The following is a 10792-nucleotide window of genomic DNA, read 5'->3' on the forward strand; positions in this document are numbered from 1 at the left end:
AATGTGCACCATCTCACGGTGAAAATATCAGCATGATTTCGCTGCGTAGAGCTCCATGTACCTGCAAAGTCATTAATTCCCAGAGTAGATGTATTTAAAGACTGTCAAACAAGTCTGCATATTATATGAATAATTTGTACTTCTCTATTGTTAAGCAATTATTCTTCTGTGCATCACAAATTTCTTAGTATGCAAAATACTGAGCTCCCAAAATCGCTGTCATGTAGAAGGCCATTGTACTTTAATGTTTGAATCTTTCTCCTCTTCAGTTTTATGGGCTACAGAAGGAAATAGTCCTGGTTCTTTCTGGTTGTTAATAATGCAGGAGGTTGTGTGAGTAAATGGGGCAGGCAGTGGATCCTACGTGGACCCTGTGAAAATGGAAGCAGCGGAGCAGAGGATGAATAATACACATAGGTGACATGTTTGAATGCAGAAAGTCAAGGAGAGACGTGGAGGTTTTCAAAGCTCCTGCTCAACGCTTTGAATGGCATGAAGATGTAAACATTTTGTAATGAGTTTAATTCTGTGGTAAGATGCTTTAGGAAACAAAAGTTACTCATGTTCTCCAGCTGGCTTTTCATCTGAATTATAGAGTATCAATGTGCTATAGTAATTTTTTTCTTCTGCTAAATTAAACTAAAAATCAACCAACAAATAAATAGATAAATAAATAAATAGAAAACCCAAATGAATGCTGATGAGATGTATAGTCCTTCCTTGGAATCCTTAAATGTGCACCACTAAATAAATAAACAAACAAACATGAATACTGTAACGGTAGTGTTTATTTCCAAAAGTGTTAACTTCAGATATCACACAATGGGTACAACAGTGGGCACTAGTTACATTATGTTAACTAGTTAAAGGGTTAGTTCACCCAAAAATGAAAATAATGTCATTTATTACTCACCCTCATGCCGTTCCACACCCGTAAGACCTTCGTTCATCTTCGGAACGCAAATTAAGATATTTTTGTTGAAATCCGATGGGTCCGTGAGGCCTGCATAGCCAGCAATGACATTTCCTCTCTCAAGATCCATTAATGTACTAAAAACATATTTAAATCGGTTCATGTGAGTACAGTGGTTCAATATTAATATTATAAAGCGACGAGAATATTTTTGGTGCGCCAAAAAAACAACAAAATAACGACTTATATATAGTGATGGCCGATTTCAAAACACTGCTTCAGGAAGCTTCTGAGCATTATGAATCAGCGTATCGAATCATGATTCGGAGAGCTAAAGTCACGTGATTTCAGCAGTTTGGCGGTTTGACACACGATCCGAATCATGATTTGTTGATTCATAATGCTCCGAAGCTTCATGAAGCAGTGTTTTGAAATCTGCCGTCACTAAGTAAGTCATTATTTTGGGGGGTTTTTTTGCGCACCAAAAATATTCTTGTCACTTTATAATATTAATATTGAACCACTGTACTCACATGAACCGATTTAAATATGTTTTTAGTACATTAATGGATCTTGAGAGAGGAAATGTCATTGCTGGCTATGCAGGCCTCACTGAGCCATCGGATTTCAACAAAAATATCTTAATTTGTGTTCCGAATATTAACGAAGGTCTTACGGGTGTGGAACAGCATGAGGGTGAGTAATAAATTACATTATTTTCAGTTTTGGGTGAACTAACCCTTTAAACAGATAGATCTGATTGGTTCCAATTTGAGTCTGTTATGTTTTTTCCACATAGTTTTTATTTAGCAGAAAGAGCACAGTCTTGATAATGTGATGCTTACAGAGGCCCCATATGCCACAGTCAGCCATGATGCAGCCCTGGGGATCTTCTGTAGTCTCCCTAAGGCACAAACACTGTTGTGGACATGAATTTCTCTCAATAATGTTACGTTAGCTGCCCTATATAACATTCATAAATGGCAGCACTTGAAAAATGATACAGTACCAGTTGTATTTCCATTTAATATACTGCTTTATTGGAAGTAATTTTGCTACTGCTGGAAGTAAAAATTGAAAACTGCCATCTCAGTGGGTTGTTTAGCTGCTAGAGCTGTTTCTTTTCTCTCTTCTTTTTTTGGTGGTGTCAGTTTAGTCATTGTGCAATAGTTTTGTAAGGTTGCTTGCTTACAGGCACTTTTCAAATATACGGTGCAAAGTAAGGAGTGAAATGTTTCATTTTTTTATTGTCTATTTTTTCTTTTTAGTTACATGGTCAGTTAAAAAACATGCTTAACCTTCAGAAAAAATTATAAAATTATAACTGTATTAATTTAATTGTTGGATACAGTCGAGAAAATCAAGACCTCTGGGGTAAAGCAGGCCAAAATATCATGCCTTTGCTAGGCTAATTCTATGTTATATAATAATTATTCAAATGTTTTCTCACACAAATCTAATAGTTGCCACAACAAATGTACTGTAACACCAATGTATTCGTTTAGTGCGTTTACAGTTTGCCAATTTGCATCATGCAGGTTACTAACATGCCATAACTCTCTTTATTGTAGGAATGCACATTGTATATTGCATTCCACTGCCATCAGCCTGACGGATCCTGACACTAGATGGCGATATATCAAATGCAACCCAAGAAGAACGACACTGAAATCAACATGGCGTCGTGCAGTCGGACTCAAGTGATCTCGCTCTATAGGATGCTTATGAAAGAGTGCAAAAAATTCCCCTCATATAATTACAGGTACGTCTGTACTCTTTCGTGTGGAGTATAGTCTATATATAATATAAATGTATATATTTTGTATATGTATATGTTAATTTTCTGTATAGGCTGCAAAGAAGTCATTTGTATTATAAGCACTAGTATATAAAGCATGCCTTTTACATTAGATTAACAATTAAACGATTATTTACCATCTACTATTTCTTAACTGTAAAAATACTGTTTGTTTACAGAACATACGCACTTCGCAGAGTGAAAGATGGCTTCAGGGAGAACATTCAAGTTGACAACCCCAAAACACTGGATATGCTAATAAATCAAGCTAGAGAGAATCTGGCGGTCATCAAGAGACAGGCAAGCAATGCCAGCTTTGTTTAATATTCCAGTATGGTTTTTATCGCCAAAGAACTACTAAACTTGAATGGCCTGATTCAAATTACAGAATGTTCCCATTTAAGAGTATTAGAGTTACTAATAATTACTAATACATTTTATGTTATACTACATCTAAGACAGTATCACTTATCTGTTTTTCACAGGTTTCCATTGGCCATCTGTATTCTGCTCAGAAGACTGTTGTTGAAAGAGAGCATCATTTATAAATGTGTTCTGCATCAGGAACCATACATTATGGCTGTGAATGACAAATCTGTGTGGCCTATGAGCTGCACCACTAGTCTACTGTCTGTGTAAAATGTAATGTAATGTATTACTGTATATTGTGAATGTATGTTGATGTAATATTCTTTTCAGCTATTAAATAAGATACAAAGCATGGCGAGCATCCAATATTTGTAAAGACTTTAGCTTTGCAATAAGCCATATTACAATACTGAACAAACGGGAAGATCCCCTTAAGTATTTTAAATTGTAACATATTTAGATATAAGTTTAGCATATGCAAAATGATGATGCATCAGCCAATTTATTATTAAGGGAAAGAAATAAAAACATTTGCTAATTGAGTTTTCATTGTACAAAATGTAAAATTATGGGGGAGAGATGATGGCCATGATGCTGAATCATAGTAAAACAGATTCATCTGTAAAGTAAATGTATTTTATGACTTATATAGAAGCATATGAATATATACATAATTAATTGCAGATATGTTTTATACTCTGAATCATTATTCTATTTACTTTTCTATTTATTTAATGATTTTCTATTAAATGAATAGCAAACATGTCTGAAATGTATAATATAATTATTAAAAAATAATAAGATCATGGGGCCTTCTGTGTAAATAAAAACTATATTTTTTAATCTACAAACCTAAAAACATTCATTAAAACCCTCATTAACAAACAGAAACAAACTCTGATATTCAACTTGTCACAGATCACTATTTTCCAGAAATTAAAAAATAGATCAATTAACCTCAAAACTGCTTCAAATGAATAAATCTGACACATTTTGAAATTGACAAGCGCATAGCAATTAATTAAATGTGTTGAGATGGGGATTTTGTGCCATCTAAGGTCAAGTGAAAAAAAAAATGTTTCCACCTTATTTTTTCAATGTGGAAGTAAGCTGTTTTCTGTAAATTAATGTGTGAGACTTTCTATTCATTAGCCGCTATAGGGAAATAACAAGAAGACTAATAAAGTGCAGTAAATAGTAAAACTATTTGTGCTACAAACCAGTGTGTTTATAATTAAAGGGATAGTTCACCCAAAAATGAAAATTTGATGTTTATCTGCTTACCCCCAGCGTATCCAAGATGTAGGTGACTTTGTTTCTTCAGTAGAACACAAATGATGATTTTTAACTCCAACCGTTGCCGTCTGTCAGTCAAATAATGCGTGGCAATGGGAACTTCTACTATAAGAGTAAATAAAACTTGCATAGACAAGTCCAAATTAAACCCTGCGGCTCGTGACGACACACTGATGTCCTAAGACACGAAACGATCGGTTTGTGTGATATTTTTTACCTCTAAAACACCACTATGTCCAACTGCGTTCAGCACTCGTTAGTAAAGTCTGATCACGCTCTGACAACGGCAGTGATGTCTCGCGCTCATTGAAGTATAATCGCGAGACATCACTGCCGTTGTCAGAGCGCGATCAGACCTTACTAACCGAGTGCTGAACGCAGTTGGACATAAAAAATTATATAAATACTGTTCGGTTTATCACACAAACCGATCGTTTCGTGTCTTAGGACATCAATGTGTCATCACAAGCCGCAGGGTTTAATTTGGACTTGTCTATGCAAGTTTTATTTACTCTTATAGTAGAAGTTCCCATTGCCGTGCATTATTTGACTGACAGACAGCAACGGTTGGAGTTAAAAATCATCATTTGTGTTCTACTGAAGAAACAAAGTCACCTACATCTTGGATGCGCTGGGGGTAAGCAGATAAACATCAAATTTTCATTTTTGGGTGAACTATCCCTTTAAGAAAATACATTAAAACAATAAAGTAAGAATTACCCATTTGAAATATCAAGCAGCATAAGGAGATGTTTTATAAAAAATGAGTGGAGGCCGGAAGCCAGACACATTCATTTACAAATGGCCACGCCCACTCTTACCTGAACAAATAAGGTGTTAGCACGACTTAATTAAAATGTAGGCCTATTTATACTGATTAATTCAAATCATACAAGTAAGAAGTAAAGTTCACTTTATTTATGTAAATTGCAAACACTGCACCATGTAAACTAACATGTAGTCTGATTCACTTAACTCACCATTAAATCATAATTCAGGTGCCCTCCTAATCTTTAATCTAAGTAAACTTTCCTTTCGCCTCTCTTCTCTGATGACGTGTTTACTGGCGTGAGGGCGAGAGAGATCACAGCAATAGCAAACCACAACCATCCAATGATCCAATCAATTCTCGATAGACAAAGTCAAGTCCCGCACAACATTTTTTCTTGTTTGAAAGGCAGATTCATTTGGATATAGGCTACGTCACAATAGAGAAGAAATTTGCGATTTCCGCTTCATCCTGACTTTAAAGTGTAGTTCTCTCCATCGTTATTGTCCCAGTATTCCCCGAGATCAGTCCGACAATACACTGCGAAATGCACAGATGAATCTTTGTTAAAACAGAGCGGCACGTGCAAAATAAAGTCGAACCGTTCCCACTGTAGCACTTTTTCTTCATCCAGTCTTAATACAGCTTGTATATCCGAAAATGTCAGCCAGTCATTTAACGTGTACCTGACCCCAACTTCTCTTCTTGCGTTGCTCTGCATCAGCCTGATCACACCCTTCACTTCAGAAGCGGTTACTGTTACGCTTTCCAATGCGACTCCCAGACGGTTTGACTTCATATCAAACTCCATTGAACTAACAGGCATGTCGAATGCTGGCACCAAACGTGCTGGAATCAGATCACTGCCATGTTGAAGCTCTTGGTTTGGAAGATGACACCGGAATCCAGATGCATCATCAGAGATGTCAAAGTGTCTGACGTTTGTGAGGTTCAGCCCCATCATGTCTGCAAACTGAACTCTCTTTCCACGGTCTACAGTCGGACATTTCTTCTGTGAGAAAGATTCATCCTGATATAGAGCTACAGGCAGAGATTTGGCTCTTTGTCTGTCAGTTTGGTGAGTCTTTTGTGAATAAGGTGATAATTTGTGTTCTGGTTCAGACAGACACCCGGTCATGTCTGAAGGTTGAGTTCCCTCTGACTGCTCAGTGTCCATCAGGACTCATCACATCAACCAAGAGCAGAAAGTCTTTTAAATATGAATACGGGACCTGCAGTCTTTGCGTAAGAAAGATGCTTGACAAATAACACATGCACATGAGTTGCGTCACAGCAACGTCACCTGTCTTTGCAAACAAACTGATGATGTCTAATCAGCAAAAATGACTAAACCAGCCATGGGCCTTTACAGCGTAGGCCTATTCCAGTCGTTCTGTCAATCATTGTCTAGAGCAGAAACAATGACGAACAGCAGAGGGCTCGTGCGCACATGGCGAAGGAGCACATTTTTGTGCACATGGATATGTTTACACTCTTTATGATGCAACAGAGTGAAGTAGGCCTAGGTTTTTATATGTAAGATTCAAGATATTTTACATGAAACGATGCGCAGGTGAAAGTTCAAGTTTATTTGCATTTCATATCTAGGCCTCGCTGTCACCAAATTTCACAAATTAGGCTAATCTTCAAAATAAATGAAAGAAGCCTCTCTGTGTTATTTTTTATTTTATTTGTAGGCTAATAATACATTATATTAGCCTAGTATTCAGTTGGTTTCCCCCAGAATTTCAGTTAATCCAGAATCTCGTTTTAACTGAGATTCTTTGGCTAGCCTACTTCTTGTCTAATCATTTAGGATACTGGGGTTTAGAACATAAGTAAAAAGAAAAATCAGATTAAAGTTATAAAGCAACATTAACATTGCAGAATTTTTTAGCTTAGTAACCATCATGGAGCAAGATTAGGCTATTTATACAGTTTAAAGGATGTCTGTCTCTAGTTCTCTAGTTTTGGTATAATTTAGGTTAGCTACTTTATCTTAGTAACCATTATAGAGCAATTTATACACGTTAAGCCTATCTAAATTCTTGTTATAATAGACCTATCTCTTCTTTATCGCTATACTTAGGATACCAGAAGCCTAATTTACCTACTTTCTTTTTTTTTCTTTATAATTCACCTTCATGGAATGTACATAACTCAGAATTGTTATAATCTTTTTAAGAAAACCAAGGTCCAGGTTCACAGACAGGCCTTAGATTAAGCCAGGATTAATCCTTAGTTCAATTAGGACATTTAAGTAGCTTTTTAAATGTGCCTTTGAGGAAAAAAACAAAACAAAAACATTACTGGTGTGCATCTTGAGACAAAACAATGACTCTGACATATTTTAAAGGTGCTCTAAGTGATCCTGGGTGGATGTAACTTCCTGTTGACGTTCGAAGTGTTGTCAAACAAAACAGAGGCTACAGTTGTGGCCAGAATTATTAGACCCCTTCATAAATATGATCAAAGATGACTGTAAAAATAAATCTGCATTGTTTATCCTTTTGATCTTTAATTTATAAAATTAGCAAAAATCTAACCTTTCATTGAAGGAAAAGAATTGAAAGTGGGGGGGAAATAACATTATGAAATAAATGTTTTTCTCCAAAACACGTTGCCCACAATTATTAGCACCCTTTTATTCAATACTTTTTGCAACCTCCTTTTGCCAAGAAAACAGCTCTGAGTCTTCTTCTATAATGCCTGATGAGTTTGGAGAACACCTGAGGAGAGAGCAGAGACCATCCCTTCATGCAGAATCTCTCCAGATCCTTTGCAGATTCCAGCTCCATGTTGGTGCTTCTTCTCTTCAGTTCACTCCACTCATTCTCTTTAGGGTTCATGTCAGGGGACTGGGATGGCAATGTCAGAAGCTTCATTTTGTGCTCAGTGACACATTTTTGTGCTGGTTTTGATGTTTGTTTTGGATCATTGTCCCGACGGATGATCCAACCACAGCCCATTATAAGATTTCTAGCAGAAGCGGTCAGGTTTTGATTTTTTATCTGTTAGTATTTGATAGAATCCATGATACGATATATCTGAACAAGTTGTCCAGGACCTCCAGCACAAAAATAGGCCCACAACATTAAAGATCCAGCAGTATATTTAACCGTGGACATGGGGCACTTTTTATCCATGTGTGCACCGAACCCATCTGGTGGGTTTGCTGCCAGAAAGCTCTTTTTTTAGTTTTATCTGACCATAGAAGCCGGTCCCGTTTGAAGTTCCAGTCTTGACTGACAACTGAATATGCTGGAGATTGTTTGTGGATGAGAGCAGAGGATTTTTCTTGAAACCCTCCCGAACATCTTGTGGGGATGTAGGTGCTTTTGACTATTTTTTTTAAGGCTTTCTGAGACTCAAGACTCAACTAATCTCTGCAATTCTCCAGCTGTGATCCTTGGAGAGTCTTTGGCCACTCAAACTTTCCTCCTCACTGTGCATTAGGATGATTTAGACACATGTCCTCTTCCATGCAGATTTGTAACATGTTTAGTTGGTTGGAACTTCTCAATTATTGCCCTGATAGTGGAAATGGGGATTTTCAATACTTCAGCTATTTTCTTACAGCCACTTTCTATTTTGTGAAGCTCGACAATCATTTGCTACACATCAGAACTATATTCTTTGGTTTTTCACAATGTGATGAATGATTAAGGGAATTTGGCATTTGTGTTTCTTCATGTTTATACTCCTGTACAACAGGAAGTCATGGCTGGACAATTTCATGTTCATGATCACCCTGGTGAGCTAAAATTTTTTAAATATGAATGGGAATATACTTCAGAGATATTTTACTCATAAAAAATTCTAGGGGTGCTAATAATTGTGGCCAACGTGTTTTGGAGAAAAACATTTATTTCTTAATGTTATTTTCCCCCCACTTTCAATTCTTTTCCTTCAATGAAAGGTTAGATTTTTGCTAATTTTATGAATTAAAGATCAAAAGGATAAACAATGCAGATTTATTTTTACAGTCATCTTTGATCATATTTATGAAGGGGTCTAATAATTCTGGCCACAACTGTAGCTAGACCCTCCCTCCTCCTCCTCCCCCTCCCCTCCGTGCTTCCTGTAACAGTCACGAATGCGCATTTAAAATCATTCTTGTTGGTTATTGGCTGGAGCGTGTTTATTATGATTTGTGGTCCAGGCTGGACCAGTTTGTTTTTGTTGCCGTTTTTGGAGCTTGTGGCGACTACGGAGACCGCGTTTTTTTACAGTGTGTTCAGGGGACAGGCAGCTAGCGGATAGTGAGGAGATGTTTGCTGTATGTGACAAAAAATATTTTGGCCTAAAAACGTGTGACATCACTTAGAGCACCTTTAACCCTCTACTGCACGCATGTTGATGGCACATGAAAAAAAAATATTCCACATAATTTTTTGGTTCATTTGGGAACATTTTATTGATTAAAAAAACAAATTCAAGAAATCATTAAGTAAAAAGGGGAAAACACTTGAAAGACATTGATATATTGAATTTGATACATGCATAGGTCTGTATCATGTAGTGTGCTATGCAATATAATGTACTTCATGTAATAAGATTTCACTCCATACGAAACTTCAAAAAGCACTTATTCTCTGCAGTGACATAGTGGTGTATGTTACAATTTTTGCACATCACTTTGGGGGTTCCTGCACACCCAGGAATCTTGCATCTTCCCTTCTTATAATACATTGTTGCCAATGTGAGGTATTGTCTAAAACCTCCTCGAAAAGTACCCCTTATCGCACAACATTGCCCTGAGGCAACGAAAAGAAAAACTGAATTTCTGAACATGCAAAATAAAAAAAACTTCATAAAACTTGACAAAAGGCTTCTCTACACCTTCATACACACACACATATTTTTGTATGTACAGTTCATGTCGTTTTAAATAAGATTACTAAAGCAAATAATATTGCCTTCTTCTCAAACCATGTGCTCCTGTGACCATGTGTCAGAACAGGACGCCCCACCTTTAAATGGTACTTGATATTGACTCCAACACCTTACTGAACGGTTCTTTGGTACTTTCTCGACCTTTCTAATTGGTTGTTACCATTTAAAGAAAAATTTACTAAACATAGGGCTTAAGAAAACTTTCCGTTGCCTGAGGGCGACGCTGTGCTGTAGAGGGTTAAAGTATGTCCGTGCAAGTTGCTTTCAGTTAAAACATGCATTTTAGTCTGGGTTAAGCCAGAAACCGAGGGCAAAAGGCTATTACAACAACAAGGCATTCAAATTACTCAAAATTAACTTACTTAACATTAAAACGGGGGGTTAGGCACAAAATTAAATTATGAAAAGGCTAGCCTAAAAACATCATAAAAATAAATAATAAACCTAAAAAAGGCAAAAGACATTTAAATTTTAATTAGTACAAAATGATCACAGGATTATTAACAAAATATTATAGGCAATTATATTTAGCCTATCAACAAAATCAGTTTTTTAGTTTTAATTTTGACAAGATTTAATTCTTAAATAGCCTACTACAAACGGGGAGACTCTAAAATCAAACAACCAAACAAAATAACTGTAGGCTATCTTCTTCAAAGTTCCCATATTTATTAGATATACAAAAGGCAAGTTCAAAACAAAAATCTTTTTCTCACGAACTGTTTTATAATTCGCTCTCGCTCTGCTGTGA

At 36.4% G+C, this 10792-nt stretch overlaps 2 protein-coding genes across 2 annotated transcripts; one reads left to right on the forward strand and one right to left on the reverse strand.

Annotated features, from left to right (window-relative positions):
• Positions 1-2533: 2533 nt before the first annotated feature.
• Positions 2534-3432, forward strand: lyrm4 (LYR motif containing 4). The gene is made up of 3 exons (XM_048164649.1): positions 2534-2675; positions 2891-3011; positions 3197-3432. Exons 1-3 carry the CDS (start codon positions 2542-2544, stop codon positions 3257-3259), a joined length of 318 nt encoding a protein of 105 aa, XP_048020606.1. The 5' UTR covers positions 2534-2541; the 3' UTR covers positions 3260-3432.
• Positions 3433-5611: 2179 nt separating this feature from the next.
• Positions 5612-6322, reverse strand: LOC125251895 (protein phosphatase 1 regulatory subunit 3G-like). The gene has a single exon (XM_048164993.1). It carries the CDS (start codon positions 6320-6322, stop codon positions 5612-5614), a length of 711 nt encoding a protein of 236 aa, XP_048020950.1.
• Between the last annotated feature and the right edge of the window lie 4470 nt (positions 6323-10792).

This window comes from Megalobrama amblycephala, linkage group LG17 (assembly GCF_018812025.1).
Source record: "Megalobrama amblycephala isolate DHTTF-2021 linkage group LG17, ASM1881202v1, whole genome shotgun sequence".
Taxonomy (NCBI): Eukaryota; Metazoa; Chordata; class Actinopteri; order Cypriniformes; family Xenocyprididae; genus Megalobrama; species Megalobrama amblycephala.